At 39.7% G+C, this 25513-nt stretch overlaps 1 protein-coding gene across 5 annotated transcripts in view; it reads left to right on the top strand.

Annotated features, from left to right (window-relative positions):
- WDR37 (WD repeat domain 37) overlaps positions 1-17536 on the top strand; it is a 214529-nt gene extending 196993 nt beyond the window's left edge. For all 5 annotated transcript variants that reach the window (XM_089668733.1, XM_089668732.1, XM_089668731.1 and 2 more), the window contains 3 exons: positions 2181-2315; positions 11134-11248; positions 14310-17536. In XM_089668733.1, the coding sequence (XP_089524859.1) occupies positions 2181-2315; positions 11134-11248; positions 14310-14441 (382 nt within the window). In that variant the 3' untranslated portion in view covers positions 14442-17536. The remainder of the gene's footprint in view (positions 1-2180; positions 2316-11133; positions 11249-14309) is intronic.
- The last annotated feature ends 7977 nt before the right edge of the window (positions 17537-25513 follow it).

The following is a 25513-nucleotide window of genomic DNA, read 5'->3' as shown; positions in this document are numbered from 1 at the left end:
GGCATGTGTCAGGAAATCAAATGCACTGGAAGGATAAGCTGACAAACCTGAATTAATGTGATGATTTCGGACAGAAAATGTGCCATGTTTTTTTTTCCACTGCATTCTAAGTAGGCTAAGTTTCATCTTGAAACTTTGTGCACATTTCTCTTTGTGGAACTACAAATCTGATCTTAACATTGATGTGGTCTGTCCATATACATAGTTTGGGCATTGCTTGTGATCAGACCATATTGGATTTCCCTTTTGGGGGCAGTGACAAGTTTTTCCAACTATTGGGAGCATCTTAGTTGGGAACTTATTCTATTTTCTAAACGCAAACAGAATAACTTCATTATGGGAGCATTGGCAATGATTGTGGAATGGCAAAGGGTTTAAGGCTTGGAAAATATCTCTGTGGCAAGCCAGATAAACCTCTCTTCTGATCTTGTCTTCAAAAGCATTACTAGTACACACGGTTAATTCACAGATCCCAATGAAAGGGTTTTCCTTTGAGTCCTTAAATTAAAAAAAATATTTAAGGTAGGCCTGGGGTTTTGACACATGGAGATCAGCTGCGATGTGCCCATGTCTGGCCAGGTCTAGTGGAGTGGTCTTCCCAAGCACTGGACAACTCGGTGACTGCCAAATTTTAGCAGATAAAGATAGAGTATTTAGAGCTGGTACAGACTGTAGCATTCTGGGGACAATAAAGGCGGTTGTATAATATATATACATTGATGACTTCTACAGTTGCATCAACTTCCTTCCTGAGAGTGTCAACATAATTTTCATGGGCAGTGCATGAATGTTTTTTTTTTTCTTTTTTTTACCATATGAACTACCTTATCTGTGTGCTTTATTTTGGACTTGGGTAGTCTCCAATACATAGAATAGCACAGAATGGTGTTCAGAGATAACAGAAAGTGTTCTCTCTAAGAATTCATATCAGCATTGAAAAAAAAATATTTTGTCTGAAGCAATTCTCAGTTCTTAAAGCAGAAGTTGAATAAAAGACACTCTCCATGTGTAAAGGCACTATGCAAGCATTTGACATTAGGGAAGAGTCCATTTGGGGTTTAGTACTAATACTATAAAGGCTACCTAGAAAAAGGATAGCTTGTTTGGAACAATAGTGGAAACAAAAAATAGTGTTTATTCCCAGGCATGTTTTTGAATGTGTTCTTTGTTATTTTATTGCACTCCTTTTATGATTTATATATCACTTAATTTGAGGAGAATTTCATTCCAGATGTCCATCAGACATTGATGATGATGTCTTTAAGAGGGTATACTCATTCCTTGGCTAGAAGAAATCCACTACTTAGTTTTTCAGATTTTTATGACTGTATTAGCATCGTTAATAATTTTAGATATTTTAGTACTTTTAAATGATTAAAGTGTGTGCCCCACAATCTTGACTGTACAACCTACTTTAAATTTACCAGAACAATGTAATATGAGGACCTACTTAAGCTATCCAATCAATTTGTATCAAATCAGGTAGGCCTTTGTTCTACATAGTTGGTAGATCAAAGAGATTATTTGTGTGGTAAGTGTTATATGGGAGATCTTGACTCTGGTGACAAGTCGCTGACATAATCACTTAGAGCCTGCTTGTCAGTCTCTAATTTCTCCCTTGCTGTCCCTTTGCCAGTGAGGGCATGATTCCATATAGGTTAGTAGAAGGCTTTGCTGCGTGACTATCACTGGCAACATGTGGCTAGCATCAGAGTTGCCTGTGTCTTAGCTGTGTTGAAACTGCAAGTTCCAGTATACCGTAGTAAGTCATGCTGCTGCGTATAATACCTATGGCAGCTGAAGTATTTACATAGTGTAATATACAGTAAATGAGTAATTAAAGCAAACCTCAGTAGCTGAAGGTATTGTGGAGCAATTCATCCTCAAGGATTGCGACAGTGACTCTGGACTCTAAAATCTGGTTGCAGAACGGCTTACAACACCTTCTGTTTGTCAGCATTAGAAGACTGCTGTCAGGGAAAGCAAGAGATAAACAGTTCTTTCAGTACCCTTATTGTGAACATTGGGGATGAATTGCTAAATTTCATTGACCACAGGTGCACTTTAAAGGTGTAGTCTCAATGCTTTACTGGATAGCAGGGAACAACAATCAATCACTAATGATGATATTTTAAATGCTAACCTATTACTAATGTGTGTTTTTTGTTTTTTTCTTTCAGCACTGTGACCTCTGCTGTGTTCACCGTGGGGGACAATGTGGTGTCAGGAAGTGATGACCGTACTGTTAAAGTCTGGGATTTAAAGAACATGAGATCACCCATTGCTACTATTCGTACAGACTCAGCAGTAAACAGGTAAAGGAACATGGTTTGTATTAAATTCTCTACAGCATGACCGTGTATCCCTTTTTTTTTATTTTACAAAGCAACATTTAGCAAAGCTCTTTGTATGTAATTTATTTGTGGTTGCTGAATAATTTTTGATGAGCATGCAAAGTATTTTCTTTCTACTGCAAGCTCCACACAGGCACATCACTGTTTTCATCCCTACCTGTTAAAGAATATAGCAAGGGAGAAGAAAATCGTTCTACATCACACAGGCAGAAAATGTCAAGTCTTTTAAGAAGGAAAAGTCCTTAAAACATGCCTTTGCCTTCTTTACAAACTCTGTTCTTAAGACACAATCCGACAGCCCAGGAGAAGAAGCCTCTTGTATTACGGAGGATCACAGCTCTGCATGTACAAACTCTTTCCTCACTTCTTTATGGACTTCAATAGAATGTGACAGAGGAAAAGCAAAAGCAGCCCTGTGCACAGTTCATGCACATACATTTCTCTTTATTTCTCTCTAGGGATAGATATATATATATATATATATATATATGAAATATTTTGTGTTCATATAATATCCAGGCACAGAGATACACTCAAGTGCATATACATTTTTGGCAAAGCAAAACAAAAAAAATTAAAAATACATTTATATAAAAAAAAATGTGGTATGCATTAAGCTAATACTATTATTGGCTGCGGTCTCTCAGTATTTGTACTCTCAAGAGAATTTTTGTCTAATTGAAATCAGAATCCATGTATATGAAAATAGTTATGGCGAGACAAATGTTACACCAGGTGTAATTCTTCAAAACTATAAAGGACTCTCTGAGAACAAATTTTATAGATTTTAAATTTACTTGTCATAAGTGAAAATACATTGAAGGGAACTTAAAGCACAGTTCAACCCTCCTAATTACCGCAGTAATAAGGTGGCATGTTCAGCAATGAATATGCCTTTTTTTTTTTTTTTTTTTACTTTTTTCTTCTCAGCGAAGTGCTGCAGCAAGAGTTAAAACCCCAGCATTGGCCCAATCAACAGCCCAGCTCTATGACTTGTCCCCCCTTTACACTGCTCTAATCGACCGCACTGCTCAGAGATCGTACAAAATCCTTTGTTGGTAATGAAAGCTTCAAGATGCCTCCTATATGGAGAAACTATGAAAAAGAGGAAGGCGCCTCCTAAGTATAGACAATTTATTAGTGAACAATAGATAATTTGCACTTACAAGATAAATAGTTAAAAAGATCATTTGGGATCAGTGTCTTGCTGAAATATCCACCCTTGTTTCATCTTCATTATCCTGGTAGATGGCAGCAGATTTTTATCAAAATGAAGTTTGTCAGTACTGTATACTGAGAAACAGCCCCACACCATGATGTTCCCACCTCCAAACCTCACTGTTGGTATGGTGTTTTTGGGGTGATGTGCAGTGCCATCTGACCTCCAAACATGGTGTGTATTATGGCATCCAAAGAGTTCAATTTTGGTCTCATCTGACCAGACTATATTCTCCCAGTATTTCACAGGCTTTTCTAAAGGTTGTGTAGCAAACTTTAAACGAGCGTCGATATGCTTTTTTTTCAGCAATGGAGATTTGCATGGTGAGCATGCATACAGACCATGGAGGTTGACTGCATTACTTATTGTTTGTTTTTTTTAAACAATTGTACCTGATAACTCTAGGTTCTTCTGAAGCTCTCCACAAGTGGTCCTTGGCTCTTCTGACAATTCTTTTCACTCCTCAAAAATCTTGCAAGGAGTATCTTGTCATGGCCGGTTTATATTGAAATGTTCTGTCCACTTTTGAATTATTGCCCCAACAGTGCTCACTGGAACATGCAGAAATTTAGAAATGTTTGTGTAACCAATGCCATCAGTATGTTTTGCAACAATAAGCTTACGAAGGTCTTGAGAGAGCTATTTGCTTTTACCCATCTTGAGATGTTTCTTGTGTGACACTTTGGTAATTAGACACCTTTGTATAGGCCATCAGTTGAGACTGAACCAGCTGATATTAATTTGCACTGACAAGGGGCAGGATTGCTTTCTGCTTACTGATAGATTTCAGCTGGTGTCTTGGCTTTCCATGCCTTTTTTGCACCTCCATTTCTTCATGTGTTTAATACTTTTTCCCTGTATCATTCCATTTTATTACACATAACCTAATTTCTGAACTTATTTGTTTTGGTTTATTTGTATGTATGGATTGTATAGGTTGTTACTAGCCAATGGTGACATGTTCAATACTTATTTTACCTGCTGTATATGTACGACTTAAAATTTCAGCGATTTCACAGTAGTTCATGCACTAATTTGGTCCGACTCTCATGCAACTTGAGGGCCATAGACTTCAATGTTAACCATCAAAAGTTGCATGAAAGTCATACCTGAATGTTTTACATGCAACAAAGCATCCAGTTTTGCAGAGGGACAAGCCAAATCACACCTATGCAAAGTTACACGACTTTGGAGTTGTACAAGTGCGAATGGAGTCTTAGAGTTATCACTGTATACAACCTGACTACATCACAGTTTTTACATTATTAGGGTTCAATTGCGCTTTAAAGTGGTATTAAACCCAAAAGCAGATCACCATTTCTTAGGTGTGATGGCTGCATTCCTTTTCTTTTTCAGGTTTTCTTTCTTCTGTTTTCAGCTGGTGATCCAGCCAGTAAGTCTGCTGTTTTTCAAAAGAACAAGCTCGCCAACAGAATGTATAAGTTACAGAGATGAGACAAACCTTTTGACAGGGCAGGGGTGGTTACAATGATCACTATTTGTCAATGTAAAACCTATATATATTCCAAAGGGGAAAAAAAACTGCTCTAACTGCTTATAAATTATTAGCTTAATATTAATGTAAATAAGCGTTGTAAGCCTGCTTTCCAGGTCTGGGGCACACATGTGCGTGCCTGCTGCTATTGGACACTACAGGATATTTGTTAGCAGGTCCTGGCCAGTTATTTATTGTTGAGACCTGCTGATCGATTGTGTCCAATCACACATAGAGTTTTGTACACAGAACAACGATCTGGCTGTTTCTTCTCCTGACAAAGCTGAGAGAAAAACAGACCAATCTCTTAGTAAAAGCCGCACATATTACACACAATACATTAAAAAATGGAGAAAATGCAGCACTATGTATATATCTAAAATAACATAGTACAAGAAATTCAACATATAGAATATAGACAGTTCAGTGTTAAAACAGCACAAGTCCAATATGTGTCCAGAGGAAACATCGAAGGGGAAAAGAAAGATCCTTCACCAACACCAAACACACTGACCCTTACCGGATAATTTTGACCCCCACACCTCTTCCTAGCCAGTGTCCTAAGTACAGTGACAGTGTACAGTATTATCACTATATTAGTGTCAATATTGATGTCAGTTAGTGTACCTCCCAGTCAGCCAATCTAATTTCTTGAGGTCCAAGAATGTCACAACAGTACAGATATCCCCCAAATGACCCCTTTTTGCAAAGTAGACAGTCCAACGTATTTCATAAGAGGTATGGCAAGTTTTTTGAAGTTGTCATTTTTTTTTCATTTTTCGGAAAATGAAAAAATTAAAAAAATTATTTTCACTAGTTTTTTTTTGTTACATACTGTCACCAGTGCAGTACAGCATCATCATATAACTGGCATGGCGGTGATCAGGGACACTGACAGGTGACAGTACGAAAAAAAAATATATAATTTAAAAAAAAAATTATTTTTTATTTTTTTTAAGTTTTTTTTTTTCATATTTCACTATGACCAAAGTAGTACAATGTTTTTACACAATTTGCTTATAGCAAAGAATTACTTTGCTATAAGCAAGCATTTACCTGAATGACATCGATTCATTCAGGGTTTTTTTTTTTGTGCTTAGCTGTAATTTGGCCACGGCTAATCACATGACACAGCTGGGCTGTGCTTGGCCCAGCTTGTGCATGTGATCGCTGTGACCATTCACAGCTAGACACACTAGTATACAATGGATGGCATGAAAGGCCATCTTATAACATTCTATATATGTGATCCAGCAAGGATCATAGTTATCCCAATACAGGTCATAAAAAGCTTGTGTCCCCCTCTGTGGACATATATTATCTCTGTGGCTGTCCCTGGTGAGGATCTCTTTCTCTGGGCAGTGGCTGCAGTCCAATTCCTTCTTTAGAGATTATGGGTACTGTCTCTTTAAAGCACTCTCCAGCTCTCTCGTCTGCTCAGCAACACATAGGGAAAAAGACACTAAAATAGTGCTTTATCCTTTATACATTTTTATTTACTCATTCCCAATATGCAGAATAACACTCGCAATACAACTGTGCTGTTCTGCGCCAAAGGTAACCAGTCATGACCAAAAATATTGACACCATTGCATTTCTGTCAGATAATGCACCACGTCATCCAAAAAAGTGTTGCAATTACAAATGTTTAAGCGTTTTCATGTTTGTTTCTTTTGTTTGTATTGGTATGATACAAAAAAGTTGAGAAAAATCCAAATCTTACACATTCCACGCAAAACCCCAAAAATGGACTGGACAAAATTATTGGCACTCTCAATTTAGTATTTGGTAACAGCCCTTGGAAAAAATAACTGAAGTCAATCACTTCCTGTAAACCATCAATAAGTTTCTTACATCTCTCTACTGGAATTTTGGACCACTCTTCTTTTGCCAACTACTCCAGGTCTCTCAGTTTGAAAGGTTCCTTTTCCCAACTGCTGTTTTGAGATCTGGACTCATTGCTGGCCAGTTCAGTTCTCTCCAATGCTTTGTCTTACAGCAGGACAATGACCAAAAGCACACGTCAAAAAGCACCAAGAAATGCTTTAAGACCCATGACCTTTGACAGAGACCCAACTTTCTGATACTGGGTCTTACATTGCACCCCAGAATTCTTTGGTAGTCTTCCGATTTCATAATGCCATGTACATGGTCAAGACATCCAGTGTCTGAAGCAGCAAAGCAACCCCAAAACATCAGTGACCCCCCCCCCCCAACCATGTGTGACTGTAGGGACTGTATTCTTTTCTTTAAAGGCCTCATTGCTTTTTCTGAAAACAGTAGAATGCTGGGCTTTACCAAAAAGCTGTAAATTTTGTTTTGTCTGTCTACAGCACATTCTCTCAAAAGGATTTTGGCTTTCTCAGGTATGTTTTGGCAAACTCCAATCTGTCTTTTTGTTGTGTATCAGCAGTGAAGTCCTTCTGGGTCTCCTGCCATGGTGTCCTCTTTCATTCAGAAGGCAATGTATAGTGCGAGCTGACACAGTTGTACCCTCTGCCTGAAGGTCAGCTTGAATTTGTCTGGAAGTTGATCGAGTTGATAGCTACCAGTTGAACAATCCTTGGTCGCAATCTGTTATCATTTTTTCTATTTCGTCCATGTCCAGATAGATTAGGTACAGTGCAATGGGCTGTTAACTTCTTGTCAATGTTGCACACAGTGGACACAAGAACATTGAGATCTCTGCAGATGGACTTGTAACCTTGAGATCGTCCATGCTTTTCCTCAATTTTTGTTCTCAAATCCTCAGGCAATTCTTTTCTGTTCTTTCTCTTCTCCATGTGGCACACAGAGACACACAACCGAAAGGTTGAGTCAATTTTTCACCATTTTAAATGGTTGCCGGTGTGATTTCTATATTGTCAGCAGATGCCAGTAATTTTGTCCAGTCCATTTCTGGGATTTTGTGTGGAATGTGTCGGATTTATTTTTTTGTTTCCTGACTTTTTTTTATTTATTTATTTTTTTTAACTGTTCCTCCATCTTTGCCTACGCATTTCATCACAGGTTCACGTTTATTATATTTTTTTGTACATATAGGTTTGCATTTTTGCATACTTAAGCATTAATCAGGGTATGTTATTAAGGTAGTATCTTGACTTTATAAGTGTATGTAAAATGTACTACACCATTTGGTACATTGGTGACTATGGTGCTGCTTTTAGGTGCGTACAAAACAAAATAAAACCACGCTTCTAAACAATGTTTTTTCTACCCGTGTAAATGAGCGCTATGTACTCTGCCAAAGATTAAAAAATGTTTTGGCAGACTTACCTGTTACTGTATTGGTCCTTTCATAGAAAGTGAAACTTTGTTTCAAGGATAGTTCTGCAGTCAGTTTTTGTGCTCCAGGAACCCAGCATTGAATCTTTTATCTTAGCAAGTGCCCTATTGTACAACTAAGGAGCAAGAAATATATTATGGCATTGCTTTATCATTCATATGCATCTCACTGGTTCCAGACAAACTGTAATCACATTTCAGTGCTGCAAGAGGAAGCAACATGGATCCAGTCTACAGCTTTATATAAATAAAATTTGAATACTCCTCATGCTCTTCCCGGCCAAGAATTTACCAGTGTGAAATAGGACAAACGAATGAGCTGAGACATTAATGTAATGGAGTACGATTGCTGGTACTAGGTTTTCCATTTATCACTAGTGCTTCACATTATTTGATGGCTCAGCATTTGTTGGAACTTATGTTTATGTTGTGCAGGCTTTCACAATAAAGTAGCTCTTGAATTATTCTTAACCGAGAAAGCAATCATCATTTTAAGAAGAACTCTGGATTAGAGTGTTTTCAAGCAAACCACTTTGCAGTCTTGATGGATAAAAGTCATTTAGTGGTAACAAAATATAAAACTTTTGTACACCATGGTCATTTTTTGTCTCATTTCCTTCTTTTTTGTTCAACTCTTCCTGGGCTAAATAATGTATTTTTATGCTATCATTTTACTTTAAATGAACCACCACCATAATTTTGTTTTTCCTGCCTTTTGAGGGGTATGTAGCTCCTGCAGGTTAGAGAAGCTTCTGTGTTTTTGAGCAGAAAGATCTCACTGATCGTTATTTTATTTTCGCCAATTAAAAGTGTGTGTGTGTGTGTGTGTGTGTGTGTGTGTGTGTATATATATATATATATATATATATATATATATATATATATATATATATATGTGTGTGTATATACAATAAGTAGTAGGTGCATACGTAAGAGCCGGGATCTACATGATAATCCCTGGTAGAAATATACTTGTATCCTCATTGTCTATGTCCCCTCCACGTATTGTTTACTATGCAGTGTCCACAACATTAAACACTCTGCACACCCCAGGATGCAACTCTGTCTCCAGTGTCTGTCCTAGCTTTTGTCGTGCTCTTCCCCATGGTGTTCTCTGGTAGCTAACACACCTCAGTACTGGGGTGGCTTTCCTCCCAGTGTTTTCACTACATGCATTAAAGGCCTAGCGCTGTAGATTCTTCATTCTCTGACAGCTTTGCCCCACAAACTAATTCAACATTACATTATGTGGCAGCTCTTCTACAATGTTCACATGTTCTTTGGCCACAACTAGTCTCCATTTGCCTCCTCTATTCCCTTGCTCCTTCCTCAAGCCTATGCCATGTAACTAATTCTAAGTTCTCTTTCTTCCCTCCTGTCCACTATTTGCCCTTTTTTCCCAGCAGTTCCCCACTTTATGGATTAGCAAAGTATATATTGCCAGCATATTGTGGGTCTTCAAGACATTTTTTTAAGTGATTACATCACAGCAGTAATGGTGCAACATTTTGGGGCCACGATGGACCCCCACCAACCAGGCATCTGACATGCCTTGCGGCGGGCCCAATGCATAAGTATTTTTATCATAAATTCCCAGTGTTGTGATTGAAAGGTAACAGCATAGTGTGTCTAGAATTATTTAATGGAGCCCAACTACAGGAAACTTGAAAATTCCTCCTTGCAGTAGGGCTGGGCTGCACGGTGCGGGTTAGCTGCCTGTTTAGGTCTAGTGAACATACTGTAGAAAGGAAGGTTTACTTACCCCATCCGCCACTCTTCTACACTGCTAGACAGGTCCCTGCAACATCTTCTTACCCATGCTCCAGCAGTCTAAGGTCTTGATGTTGTCAGAGTCCATAGCCCTGCATTAGATAATTGGATGATGCTGAGGGACAGTCCATCATCAGAGCATGGGGAGCCAGGGGATCGAGTAATGGGCAGGTAAAATGCTTTCACTCTCCCCTAGACCTAAATGAGTGGTTAAAGCTTGCAGTGGAGGCTCATTCCCACTACAAAGAGAAGTTTTGGCTTTAAATATACACCATTGCTTAGACAGACTATAAACTATTTACCACCAATAACTCATAGTGAAAAAGGACAATCAGTAGAGCTAATGTAGCTTTCAGTTATGATCAGTGGTTAATGATTCTTTTCTCATGATATATTTTGCCTCAATTTTCCAGGAGTAAATTGAATTCCCAGTGTTGAGATTGAAAGGTAACTGCGTAGTGTGTCTGGAATTATTTAATTAAGCCCAACTCCAGGACCACCTCCCTGCAGTGGGGCTGAGCTGCACTGTGTGGGTTAGCTGCTCATTTAGGTCTAGTGAACATACTGTAGAAAGGAAGGTTTGCTTACCCCATCTGCCACTCCTCTACACTGTTAAACTGGTCCCTGCAACATTATCTTACCCATTCTCCAGTGGTCTAAGGCCCTGACGTCATCAGAGTCCATAGCCCTGCATTGGACGATTGGATGAAGCTGAGGGACAGTCCACCACCGGTGCATGGGGAGCCGGGGGATCGAGGAACGGGTAAGTAAAATGCTTTTACTCTCCCCTAGACCTAAATGAGTGGTTAAACCTTGCGGTGGGGGCTCAGTCCTACTACAAAGAGAAATGTTGGCCTTAAATATACACAATTTCTTAGATAGACTATAAACTGTTTACCATCAATAACTCTTAGTAAAAAAAGGACAATCACTAGAGCTGATATAGCTTTCAGCCATGATCAGTGGTTAATGATTCTTTTCTCATGATAAATTTTGTCTCAATTTTCCAGGATTAGCGTGTCTGTTGGCCAGAGGATCATCGCTCTTCCACATGACAACAGACAGGTCCGGTTATTTGACATGTCAGGAGTTCGATTAGCACGCCTTCCTCGTAGCAACAGACAGGTAAGCAGATTCTGGTACAATGTTATTTCACATGACTGTGGAATAGAGGAGAACATTGATAAAAAATTAAAAGCCAATAAATCTCAAAATGTATTCTGGCCTAAGGCAGTATCTTTTTTTTTTTTTTTTTTTTTCCTAGCTTTGTAAATTTAAATAGAGACTTAAAGTGTATATAAACCCAAAGCAAAAACAAGTATGCATTGCAGCTTACCAGTCCTTAGATGTGGTGGCTGCTTCTGTTTTAATTTTTAGTCTTTTTTTCTATTTTCTATTTATATTATACAGTCAGTAAGTCTGTTATTTTTCAACGTCCTTTAACATACCAAGCTGTCCATCACAAATGGCAGTTAGAGGACTGAGAGAAACACTGACAGGGGTGCTTACAATGCTCTGATTTCATTTTGTAGTAACACGGAGCTGAGCTTGCATTTCCTCCCACTGTCCCCATCCCTTGTCAGCATCTTCTCCTGTGTGCTGGTGTTCAGCTATCTTCATTGGCCATCACAAGATGATCCTACAGCAGACAGGTCAGTGCATTTTGTTGCAGAAGAGACATTGGGTGTTTCCTCTGCAATAAAGATCCTGCCTGCTCACTGTTTGTGACAGCAGAATTTTAGTTCTGCTTTAAAACTTTTATCCCCAAAGTAAAAAAAGAATAATAGTTAGCGTATCTGCTTAAAACCTGAGTTCAGATTTAAAGTGGTTCTAAAGGTTTTTGTTTTTTTTTTCTTTAAGATAATAAACACATCATACCTACCTGCTCTGTGCCTTAGTTTTGCACAGAACATCCACGATCCTCCTCTTCTCGGGTCCCCCGTTGGAGTTTCTGGCCCTTCCCCCTTGCTGAGTGCTCCCAGAGCAAGCTACCTGCTCTGAGGGCACTCGTGCATGTTCACTCCCGAGCCGCCTGTGTGTGTCTATGGAAAACAGAGTGTGGCTCAGTCCCGCCCCCTGCTCCCCCCTTATTGGCTGTGATTGACAGCAGCTGTGTCTCGGCCGGCGAGAAGAGAGAGACCCAGGAGAGCTGCTGCTCTACTGCACATAGCTGGATCGAGATCAGGCTCAGTTAAGTATTGGGTGGCTGTGGGGGGACAGCACATGGAAGGTTTTTTACCTTCATGCATAGAACCACTTTAATTTGTTAGATCCATCTAAATTTGTTAGTATATCTAACACTATTCTCTCCCAGATTGACAATGATGCTGTCCAAGGTTGTCTCCGTTGGTCCTCCATAGAGTGGAGACACCCAGAGACAGGCTGGATTTAAAAAAAAAAAAAAAAACTAAAAGAATACGAATGCAGCCACCAATATGTAACATTTTTGATTAAGAAATGTTTTAAAGTGGTTGTAAAGCCTCAGGTAATACACAGAGATGAAATTAATCACCCTACATATGTTGTACCTGTTTATCTGCAGTATTCTCTTCTCTACATCCGTTCAAAGTCCAGAATTTATAAAGCTACTCTGAGAGTTCAGAAATCTGCTGGGAGGTCCCTCCCCTATCGCCATTTTTCTCTTAGTGTCAGGAAACTCCTCAGTAAGCAACATGGATCCAGTCTGCTGATTGCAGAGGAACAAAGAAGCAGACAGAAATAACACTTAAGAGTACATGCCAGAGAGGGATATGATTTGTTCATATTTCATGTCCGAGGGTTACAACCACTTTAACCTAATATTCCATGTATGTTTGTATGGAAGTGATGCACCTTTTTAATAGCAATAGCTTTCATATTTTGTTTTCTAGTCTGTTAGTTCTTCCCGAACCTCAACTGAATATCCACTGACTGCAGCATTTGTTACCTCAGTTCAGATTTTCTGTTTTATGAAAATAGCAACAAAGTTTTTCTCAAATCACAATACATACATCTCCAAAGATTTGTACACTTTTTGAGCTACAACCAAGTCTTTTTTTTTATATATCTCTGAGTTCTTGTGCCATGTGGCTTAGGCCCCTTGCAGCACATGGGGGCCGGATGCTGCACCTGTCCCTGTGGAGTGCACTAGAATGCACAGCAGCTATACTCCTCCCTTCCCTTGTGTGCAGGGAGCCTTACTCTTGCTTTTACCAAAGGCCTTGACCCAGCAGAAACAGATATCCTATTATCTGATGGGAACAACCTCTAATAAAGAGAACAGTATGTCTATAACCCAGCTACTGTGAGAGAAACAAGGCCATTCCTAATAAGGACTATACAATGCGACTGCATATTTCGGTTTCTACCAGCTACGTTGTCTCTTTAAACACATGTAAGTAATTCCCTGAAAAGTGTGGTACAGTTATAGCATTAAGTATTCAAGAAATTAGCACCTGAGACTGTGCGTTAGGCCCCTTTCACATGAACTTTCCGATCAGGTCCACCTGGCAGTTTTCAGGTGGACCTGATGGGAGGGTCCATTCATTTATATGGACTGGCAGACGAAGACAGATTTGTGTCTGTTTACACTCACCTACCTTCATTCCGTTCCAGTCCGCTAAAAACAAACAGAAGTGGATCCATCCCCCTTCCATCTATGCCACGGGTGTCAAACTGTCGGCCCTCCAGCTGTTGGCAAACTACAAGTCCCATGAGGCATTGCAAGATTGACAGTTACAAGCATGACTCCCAAAGGCAGAGGCATAATGGAACTTGTAGTTTTGCAACAGCTGGAGGGCTGCCAGTTTGACACCCCTGATCTAGGCCTATCAGTGGTAGTCAGGTGTAAACAGACAGCGGAGTCCATTTACACCCAGCCACCCATAGAGCAGAGTGGGATCTGTCCCTGTCCACTTTGCATAAACTGAGCAGACACGGACCTGTCATCCACCTGCTCTGGATAGATCCCCTGCTGAACACATTGGGTTCCGCCTCTTGTAAAAGGGGCCTAAGGACTTGTTAATAGAGAGGTTCTTTCAATCGTGCTGTGAAGGTGGCTGTCAAGAGACAACATGGGCCTGTTTTCAAACACGGTAAAACTGAAACAAATGGCACCTGAAGGGGAGTTTAGGTTAATGTTAATCCCAAGTTGGATAATAGAACTGCACTGTACGTTAACTTTCTTTTTGTTTGGACACAATTTCAGGGCCACCGCAGAATGGTGTGCTGCACCGCCTGGAGTGAAGATCACCCGACTTGCAACCTCTTCACTTGCGGCTTTGATCGCCAGGCCATAGGCTGGAACATCAACATCCCGGCCCTGCTGCAAGAGAAATAATCGAGATAGAATCCACAAGTGTGTGCTGTGTTTTTACCATGAACACTATTCTTTTTGTCGCAGGCACTTATTAGCCTGCCATCATTGTGAGATCCCAGACATGAGTGCTTTGTAAACGTGTCCTTGTCCCCCTCTCCGTGGCATATCCAGGGGGGAATTCAGTGACAATAAGCTCTTTCTCAGATAGTTTTATCCATGACTAGCATTTTATCTGAGATTCCATCCATCAAAACAGTGACTTTGCGCAGAGCGTCTTCTAGTGCTCTGCATCTGTCATTACCCAGCATAGATGAGCATTAGGGCATTACATTTCTGTGAAATAAATGTGAACTTTATGTCATTGTTGTGAAGGATGTAATAGTTGCATTTATACATGGGCGTATCTGCCTCCTGTAAGAAAAAAAAAATATAAAATACAAAAAAGTAAATTATAAACTGTTACAGAAATAAACTATGAAATAGAGTGTATATTTCACTCGCTGCTTAGTTCAGCATTAAATAATGAACACATCACGATGTGTTCATTGGTTCTGGTGTTATTTTTATTCATTTTGGCTCGAGCTTTAGCATTTTACCGTTTTTTTAAATATATGTCTATTTTTTATTCATGGAACGGATGTATGATTACAAGGCGTAAAGCATTTAGAGTGATGGAGGTTTTTGTTTTTTAGGATGTATCAAGATAGTATTATTCTAAAGATTGTGCTCATAGTTTAGAGCTGACTTAAAAGGACTTTGCTCCCAGCTGTAAATTTTGCTTCTGGTTTTGTTGTTTCTTGAAATTGAAAAGTTACTTCATGACAACTATTTCTAAGGTGCCAATAGAAGAAATTCATGCATCTTTGTCAAAAGAGGTAAATTGCTTAGAAAGAAGAAAAAATAAAGTTTTTAGCTGTTTAGGAACTGTAGTGACCAGCAGAAAGTGGACAAACACTGACGGGGTACATTTCATAAAGCATCTTTGTACCTTCTAAAGGCAAACTCATGCTTTGCCTATGCAGAGAAAAGAAACCAGTTCACTTTCAAGCCCCCCTTCCCAGCAGCATTTACTCACCCTTCCTTCGTTCCCTTTCCATTCCATTTCAATTTTGGGTATGGAAGAACATATTAATGTTAGCCATACATTATGCAATTTTCTTTCTTTCAAGTATGGGTTGAAGAAGATAAATTGTTTTATTCCCCCATCAATGCTGTCAGTGTTAATGGGAGAATCCCTAAGGCAGTACTATTGTGTTCTGCCAGCGGGGAGCCTCCCCACCAGCAGAATACAATGATCACTGTTGGCTCTATAGCCGTCGGCAATGATCACACGAAAAAAAAATGACAGGCTGGTTGTGCTGAAATTGATCAGTAAAACCAGCCTGCCCATCCATAGATGGACCGAAATTCAGCCAATTCCTGCTGCACCAGCCAAACTTAAATCCATCTGTGGCCGGCCTAAAGTTCCCAACCACTCTAATCAGGCACCGAAATTGAAAAAATACCCTTTGTTTCCAAATGTAGAGATTCGTGAGACTAAAGGACCACTGTTCCCTCCTCCCCAAGCCCCAATGTTCATCTTCCAGGAGTGATTGTCGGTCCAGTGCTGTCACATGGAGATGGGAATACAGTTAGCGCTGGCTAAGCTCCAACTAGAGCTTACACAGTGCTCTCATTGACCTTATATGGCCATCTGGTCAATGATGTCATGAGCATCCCTGTCCCTTTGTCCACATACAACTCCTAGGCAGGGAATGCCCTGGGCCACATCAGAGTCTGTCAGCTCCGATGGCTTCCTTCCAGGTGTGGCTGAACATGGCTTCATACTGAACCCAAGCTAATCATTATTCCTGATGACTGAGCAGAGTGTCAGAGACACCTAAACAAGTGTATGTTGCTGGGTAGGGGAAGTTAAAAGCACAGGTTCTCTATACCGACTTTTTTTTACATCTAAGCTGGCCACCCAATATATTATAGCTCAAAACAACTTTAGATTATCCACACTTGTACAGATATGTATAGTTGGAGTGGCCCAAGCCTTGAACAGTCAATAATAAGTTAGTAAAAAAAATAAATCCTATGTGGCCACAGCTATTCCTTAGCGAGTCATAGCTGAACAGGTCTGAGCCAAGAAAAAAAAAAAGCCAGCTCCCATGATGGAGCAAAAGCTTTCCCTATTCTGCTGCATGTAAGCAGCACTTATATATAAGGTGGGCATGGACACATTTTTTATGGAAAAGAAAGATAATTGTGTATTGGCTATACTCTCATCACATCTCATCTGCTCACAGGGATGAGCTTGGCCAAAGTAAAGAAAACCTGCAAGAGAATTATGGGGGCTGCTATTGATGACCTTTCATTAAAGAGCCTGTCATGCTGTCCCTCTATTTTTAATTGATGACCTGGAACAAGTATGCAGAGTTCTGACTTTCCTGATCAGCATACTTGTCTTGTCCATGCCAGGGTTACTAGCATTTTCAGCAGGGGTCATTAACAGTGCAGCCTCCTTGTCAATCTGTTTCCCATTAGACCTCAGTTTATTTAAATATGAGTCAGATCCCTGCTATTGTGACAGGAATGCTGGATCTTGTAGTTCCACAGCAGTTGGAGAGCCACAACCCATCCAAGCGATAATCTTTTGTGAGGCTGTGCTTATGAAAATTGAAATTGGGGGCACAATGTGAGTTTCCATCACAGGAATATTAAAGCAAATTTAAAGCACTTTAGCTCCAAGATGCCATTCTGAACAATTTGTAACACTTTCAAATAGCATTGGCAGTGTATGTGAGCTGACCTTCTTAGGAATGACTTTGACAACTTTGAGAACCATTTCTAAAAATAAAAAAGCTGCAATTTCAAAAGGGTTTTTTCTTTTTCTTTTCAAACGATAATGTTTCATACCCATTGCAGATTATTTTTCTATTTACATTTCAATGCTGGATTGTTAAATCGTGTTATAAAATGTTGTTGTTGACTTGGTTGCTCTTGGAAATATGTGAATCTATGATTAATAAGCAAATAGATGCTACAGATTCTCCACTTTGAGATGATAATTGTCTATATCTCAACTGCCTTTTGTATTATTTACACATGAATAAAGATACAATCACACTCCAGGAGATGTCTAGGTGAAGCTTTCACTGAAAAATGCTTTCGTAAAGAATAAAATGTATTACTGTAGTTGTTCTGTCTCACCATCCATCCCCACAACCAAGGGAAAAAAATAGTATTTACAGTTAAAGGGAAACATTAAGGTTTAGTTCTTTGTTTATAAATATATATCATTACTAGAATAACTTGGAAAAAAAATGTTCGTTTTAAAAGCTGACCTTAAATATAGGGTGCTTCAGAATGTGCATTGTATGCAGGCTATCTAATAGGAAAGCCCAGCACTAGTCCTGCTCTAATTGGCTGTACCTGCAGACTGAAGATCTAGATGGCGCTGTCTTTACTTAGAGAAGGGGAGGTGAGTGTGTCCCTTCTCTGAGTATATCAGGTCTCTGCACCATAAGCCCTGGTTCACATATATGTGGTTTCCCTGTTGCTGCAATGCTCGTGGATGCTGTACCCACTGAAAACTCAAGGGAAAGGTCCCTGAACCTTTTCAGACAATGCGGCTGTAGGGAATCTGCTTAGTGCAGTGCGATTTCCAGTGCATGAGGGTGCCATTAGGATTAATGGTATCTTCACACATTTCCTAAGCAGGAGCGTGTTTTTCTGTCTGGGTGGTTGAGGCTGTGGGAACAGGTACGATCCCGCAGCAGCAACCGCTCCCACAAGTGTGAACCTAGCCTAAGCTCTGCTGTTCAGGTATGTGTCGCAAAGCAGTAATCCAGCTGTATGGAATACTGGAAACTCACTACTTACACTTGCTATCTACTGACTGCACAGAAAGCTAAATATGACTTGTTCATAATGCAAAAACCTGTTAACATATCATATAAAGAAATTAAAAAGTACTTAAAAGGCGTGTTTTTCACCTAAGATCCATGCATTTTTTTCAGTTGAATTTGGAGGAAAATGTATGAATATTGGGGAAAGGTTATGTGAATACTGGAATAATGTAAGCAATAATAGACCCCTATATATTGCTATACATAGTATATGTTTTATAGTGTGTGTATATGTGTACACACACACACCTACAAGTAAAATTCAAATTTTGTAGGGAAAAGTTCCCCTCCGGATCTGTTGTATGTATAGCCAGAAGTTTAGTTAAATGTATTCCGAATTCTTACCTGCTTCTGTTCTAATAACAGACTATTCCACTAACTCCTTCAATGTGCGGGAAATGGGAGAGGCTGCCTGTTATAGTCGCATAATCTGTCACACTGTTGTGGATTATCAGTGTTCCAGTCATATGATCGTGGAATTAGAATTCTGGGCCTTGATATATAAACAGTTTGCCCCCATTGTTGTCATGGTTGAAAAGATATTGAACTTGATTTTTTTTTTTTTGGCAGATTTAGAAACTCATTGCTGGATGCACATTTGAAGTTCTTAAAGTGGAACTAAACCCATCTTTTAAGCAGTTTCTCACAATCGTTACATTCATGGCATGCCATGAATGATAACACTCACAGTTGCTTGTGCTCTCAACTGAACAGTTAAGCTATGAAATGTCTGGTGTCATAACTGATCACGTACAGCATCATGGCAACTGCAAACCAGACAGACTAAGGCAGCTTCCTTGTATGTAAAGGATAATGGGGTTTAGATTCACTTTAATAACTTTAAATTTCAAAAAGGGTTGTAGTACAACTAAATAAATATTATTTATAAAAATTATAGTTCTGTTTTCTCTAAAATTCTCAAAAAGGGTAAATCCACTTAATACCAATTCTGTTTTTAACTAATACTGGAGAGCTCTTTGTGGCTCCTTATTCAAACACCCAAGACTAAAAACTACAACAGCTATTAGCATTCTTGCACAGCTGACCTTTAAATTATAGCAGTGCCCTTCTCATCCAGGGCACTGTGGCCCTGTGGAGATCTGCACTCAAGACAACTTTCAATGGTCCTGAAGAGTTTAGGCTTTCCCCACAGGAATTCCTGGGCTCATGGCAGAAGAAGAGAACTCTAAGGCTGTGCACCTTCCTTCTATAGAAGATTGTGGGAGGGAGGAACAAATAGATCTTTCCCCAGGTGGGCTCCCTTTAAGGCTGATGGCATGCCTTAAAGGACAACTTGCACCAAAAATACAGTTCTTTAAAATGTAAGTGTCCATTCACACTATGGCATTTTGTTGCAGTGTGTTTAATGTACAATGGCTTTGTTTTCCGCTAATCAGTGTTGAGTTTAGGCGGCCCATTCATTTGAATGGGCTGTTGATGCACTATGAAGGACTAAAAATCACACCTACAACATTTTTGGTAATGGAGCTAACGACAATGCACAATATTACTTTAAATGGCTCCACAAAGCACCAAGGCATGCATGGAGTATTACTGCATGTTGCAGTAATGTACGCATCATGTTACCACAAAATGCTCATGGGAAAGAAGCCTAACTGCATGTTTCTGCAGTATGACCTATGTGGCAAGCCCTCCTCTCAGTCTTTTTATACTATGAGATGTCATTCAATAGATTAGAGCTTCTTCTTAAAATGTTCCTAGTTGGGCCTGTGCATGCACTCCGCACATTCATTCCTCAGGACATTATAACAAGTGGTGCTGTGGGTATAGCGATCAATATCTGGAATTGGGACAGGTGAGTTCTAGCCTGGGGTGAGTTAGACCTTCCAATTTAACAAGCAATTTAATAATACAAATGGCACACTGCTGATCCTCAACTACACCCATAAACAAGCATATTTAGTTCTACACTTTATACTGTGTGGGGCAGTTCTTGTGGATTTTACATCGCTAGTTGACTCATAAGTGTCTGCAAATAATCTGCACTCAGGCATTTTGTACTGAGGTGGTCTTTTCCTACCAGCTGAACTTTATCTTACTACTTTCATTATCGAGAATACACCTATACTAGCATTTATGGAGGGGGGAGCAGAGCTAGGAACTGTGGGAAGTTCTTGGTGTTCCTAACAGTTATATGAAGCCATAGGGGGTACTCAATCCACTGCCTTCTGTCTACCACTGAATGATCAGCTCTGGTTGCCTGGATCATTTAAGCCCATTGCACAAGCCAAATCATGTGGGGAAAAATAACACCAAATGAAAATATACAGATGAAATTGAGAGGTCTGCAATGTATTTGTTGTATTAAAAATCGCCACTACCTTACACTTTACTTTGGGGTGGGGATATTTTGGACATCCTTTGCAAAAACCTGTGCTTCTCTCAAATGAACATTCAGATCCAGCACGGATGTAATTTGTGCTTCCTGTCAGTGGCGGATACTCTGTCACTTAGCAGCAGACCGGTCAGTCTAGAAAGAGATTGCCAGAGTAACATCACATTAAGGTGTTTTACCCATCTGGTGTGCATTGGTCAGTGATTTTATACACAGCCTGTGCAGGCATCTTTCAGCTAAAAGAAGACAACCTAAAATGATTAACTGTCCCATATGTCCCGTTAAATAAGTTGTTAAATTACAACAGGATGTGTAGTTTCATCTATATTTCTGCTAGAGTTCATGAGAAGACTTCATCAGACCACTGGTATATGTCATCCCTGTGGTTGGACACAAGACATCAAAATACACAGACCCTCCTATTGGCCGTACTCACTGTACAAACTGAATAAGCCCCAGTTTAGTTTAGTATTCTGAGTCTGTATTGTCCTTCCATTTCGGTGAGTATATTGTGCAGCCCTCTTTGTCAATGCCTTCATCCTAAGGAAACTGCCCTCTGAATTCCTGCACAACACCCATATAGGGTCTGCTGGTCTTTCACAGCCTACTATCGTAGATGGCATACCTTTTGTCTCCCAGTTAAAGTGACACTAAACTCTGATGTAAGAGGAAAACATTCTATTCAAGTATATATTAACTCAGAAGCCCTGTCAGTTTTATTGCTGTGTGCCCCGCTTAGGGAAATTCATCCTCTCCATTTGTCATATTTACTGTTATCATCAAAAGTTAAAATAAAACAGAACAGTAATAGGAAATCTTTCAATGGGGAGACCCCAGGATTCCCTCACTTTGGAGGGATTTTATTTCTCACTTCCTGTTTTGGCTATGGGACAGGAAGTGAATGGAAATCCTCCCTATGAGACACAGGTGGCAAAAAAGACATGTTATAACCTTAAATTACTCTATCGAAAATGTGGAAAAATGCCTTTAGTCACACTTTAATACATGCTTTTTTTAAATTACTTACAGCATTTTCAAACATTCATCAAAATAAAAATGACTGAAAATGCTGGGCTAGGATTGATTTTACAATCTCCTTGTTATTTTTGAGGCACGCTTAGATAACAGTTCATGCAGCAGCTGTAAGTTAACCCCTTCACGCCGATCACACACAAATATGCAGCCTCACTGTACTGGGCCTTATGCCATGAGGCCGCATATTTGCATATCTCCCTTTGTGCTGGGAGCGCTCCGATCAGTGCGCTCTCAGCACAGAGATCGGGGTCTCACTGTGAGCCCCAGATTGTGCACTAATGATTGGGACCCAGAGCGCCTGATTCCGGGTCACCTGGTCGCTGTGATAGCCTCTGATTGGCTATCACAGTCATCAATCATGTGAAGCCCACCCCTGTGTTTTCTCTCTCTGAATGGAGAGAGATACATTAAAAAAAAAAAAAAAAAAATCAACAGTATAAATTTAATAAATATTAAAAATTTTTAAATACCTAGATCAAGGTTAGTGCCACGGTTAGTGTTTGGGTCACTTAAAGGTCAAAGGTCAGGGTCAGTATATTTTTTGGGCCGGTTTTTTTTTAATTATTAGTGTCAGAGTATTTTAGGTAGGCTGAAAAAAAATAGCAATATGCGCACTATTGTTTCTGGGCTGTACTACCGGTATACAGTTGTGACCAAAATTATTCAACCCCCACTGAAATTGAGTGTTTTGGCCAGTTTGACATTGCTTTTGATCATTCAGTCATCTTGCTTACATTTACATTAAAGAGGCACTTGTAGGTCAGACAAATATAACATAACAGTTATAATGAAATAACCACAAATGTCTTTTCTGTGCTCACAGCATTATCAGTTTTATTCAACCCCCAAGTGACATTCAATCTTAGTACTTAGTACAGCATCCTTTTACAGTTATAACAGCTTTTAAACGTGAAGCATAGCTTGACACAAGTGTCTTGCAGCGATCTACGGGTATCTTCGCCCATTCTTCATGGGCAAAGGCCTCCAGTTCAGTCACATTCTTAGGCTTGCGCACTGCAACTGCTTTCTTTAAGTCCCACCAGAGGTTCTCAATCGGATTTAAGTCTGGTGACTGCGATGGCCACTCCAAAATGTTCCAGCCTTTCCTCTGCAACCATGCTCTAGTGGACTTGGAGGTATGCTTGGGATCATTGTCCTGTTGAAAGGTCCAACGTCTCCCAAGCCTCAGGTGTGTGACGGACTGCATCACGTTTCCATCCAATATCTCCTGGTACTGAAGAGAATTCATGGTACCTTGCACACGCTGAAGCTTCCCTGTACCTGCAGAAGCAAAACAGCCCCAAAGCATGATTGACCCTCCACCATGCTTCACAGTAGGCAAGGTGTTCTTTTCATCATAGGCCTTGTTCTTCCTCCTCCAAACATAGCGTTGATCCATGGGCCCAAACAGTTCTAATTTTGTTTCATCAGTCCACAGAACACTATCCCACAACTTTTGTGGTTTGTCCACATGGCTTTTGGCATACTGCAGTCGACTCTTCTTATTCTTTGGAGACAGCAAGGGGGTACGCCTGGGAGTTCTGGCACGGAGGCCTTCATTACGCAGTGTGCGTCTTATTGTCTGGGCTGAAACTTCTGTACCCACATCTGACAAATCTTTTCTCAGTTCCTCAGCAGTCACACGGGGACTTCTCTCCACTCTACGCTTCAGGTAGCGCACAGCAGTCGAAGTCAGCATCTTCTTTCTGCCACGACCAGGTAGCGTTTCAACAGTGCCCTTTGCCTTGAATTTGCGAATGATGCTTCCTAAGGTGTCTCTTGGTATGTTTAACATCTTTGCAATCTTCTTATAGCCATTGCCCTTCCTGTGAAGAGAAATCACCTCTTCTCTTGTCTTCCTGGACCATTCTCTTGCCTTCACCATGTTTGTAACCACACCAGTAAATGTCTAGAAGGAGCTGAGTATCACAGTCATTTTAAAGCTGCCTAATTGGTGCTTATTATGCTTGATTGCTGCTCGGTGACATCCACAGGTGTTTTCAATACCTGATGGAAAGCACCTGTATGAACCTCTGTTCTTCAGAGTGGTAGTCTTTAAGGGGTTGAATAATTGTGGCAATGAAGAAACCACATAAGAACCATTTACTACTGTATTACATAAACAATTGATGTCATTTTAGTTGCATTTGGGTAGTTACAACGTCCTTGTAGGATTTGATTCTGAATACAATTCCAAATGTACACTATAGTCCCTAAACCCCTTTACAGCATTGGGGGTTGAATAATTTTGGTCACAACTGTAAATCATGTACACATATGTGGCATCGTCAGGAGCAGGAGAAATTATTTTTTACTATTTTGGGCCAGTTTTACTTTGATAAAAAAAAGAAAAATCGGGTGATATTTATTACCATTCACCACCAAATGAAAGCCCAATTTGTCTTGTAAAAAACAAGGTATAATTCATCTGGATGCACAAAGTAGTTGTCATATGTACGGATTTACTAACACGTGTCAAAGTTGCAAAATTGTGCTAAGGTATTAGGATTTGTTTTATCCTTAGAAGTGAAGGGTTATATGTTATTAGGCCTACCAAAATACTTATTTGAATCAATTGTTTGCAGCGAATCTCATGGTGTCTTACAAGTACCTGGTTTTCTGAGAAATGACCAAATATAATCTGCCACCCTCCATTGTTTCCAAGGGTTGTGCCGAAATGTTCATATTTGTTCTGTGTATTGTACAATCATTTGTATACACCATGGAAATCACATATTTGTCTGTATGTCCTGTCTCATTTATCTCACTTTGATGTGATTGGAGTTTGGTTACATTTGTACAATAAATAGATACATCCGTGAAATGTCCGAGTCTGTTGCTGGGTGTTTTGTCCTTCTATTAGTCTGTTATGTGTCTGTCAATCATGCATATAAAGTGTACACCTTGTAACAGGAGCTGCTATTTGTAAGGAAGATTGGCACGTAACCTAAAATTGTTATTTAAAAAAAAGCAATCCTTTGTTTTATGTTTTTATAACATGAGGAAGGATCTGAACCCCTGTCAGAGTTTTATTTCTGCTTGTTATGGTGGTCATACACGGCTAGGGACTGATGTGAATGTACAGTATACACTATATTGCCAAAAGTATTGGGACCCCCCTCCAAATCATTGGATTCAGGTGTATAAAATCAAGCACGTAGGCATGCAGACTGCTTATACAAACATTTTGAAAGAATGGGTCGCTCTCAGGAGCTCAGTGAATTTAAGCGTGGTATCGTTGTTCCCACCTGTGCAATAAGTCCATACGTGATATTTCCTGGCTACTAAATATTCCATAGTCAATTGTTAGTGGTATTATGATAAAGTGGAAGCAACTGGGAACAACAGCAACTCAGCTACGAAGTGGTAGGCCCTGTAAAATGACAGCGGGATCAGCGCATGCTGCAGCGTGCAGAAGTCAAAATAAGTAAAAATAAAGAGTACTCTGTACACTGATAAAATCCTAACACAATAAATAAAAATTGACCATGAATTCAAACTCACATGTGTACATATGTACAAAAATCAACATATAAACTGCTATAAATCAATGTCCATGACCCAAAAATACATAATGAGTCCCAAATCCAATGTGAAAAAAGGAAAATTGCTGAATTTAATTTCCAACAAGGTGCTATGGTGTTCACAAGTGCTCTCCACAGCAAACAGATCAGTCTCTTACCAGACCAAATTGATCTCAAATCAAGAGATCAAACAAGCAGATAGTGTCCGATCCATTGTTTTTTTTTTCTTTATACACAGTGCGCAAAAGTTGCTAAGTGCGCAGAAGTTGCTAACAGCGCATAGAG

This window comes from Staurois parvus, unplaced genomic scaffold, assembly GCF_062004578.1.
Source record: "Staurois parvus isolate SC_StPar_1 unplaced genomic scaffold, SC_StPar_1.0 ptg000061l, whole genome shotgun sequence".
Lineage (NCBI taxonomy): Eukaryota > Metazoa > Chordata > Amphibia > Anura > Ranidae > Staurois > Staurois parvus.
This window is presented reverse-complemented; position numbering and strand designations above follow the sequence as displayed.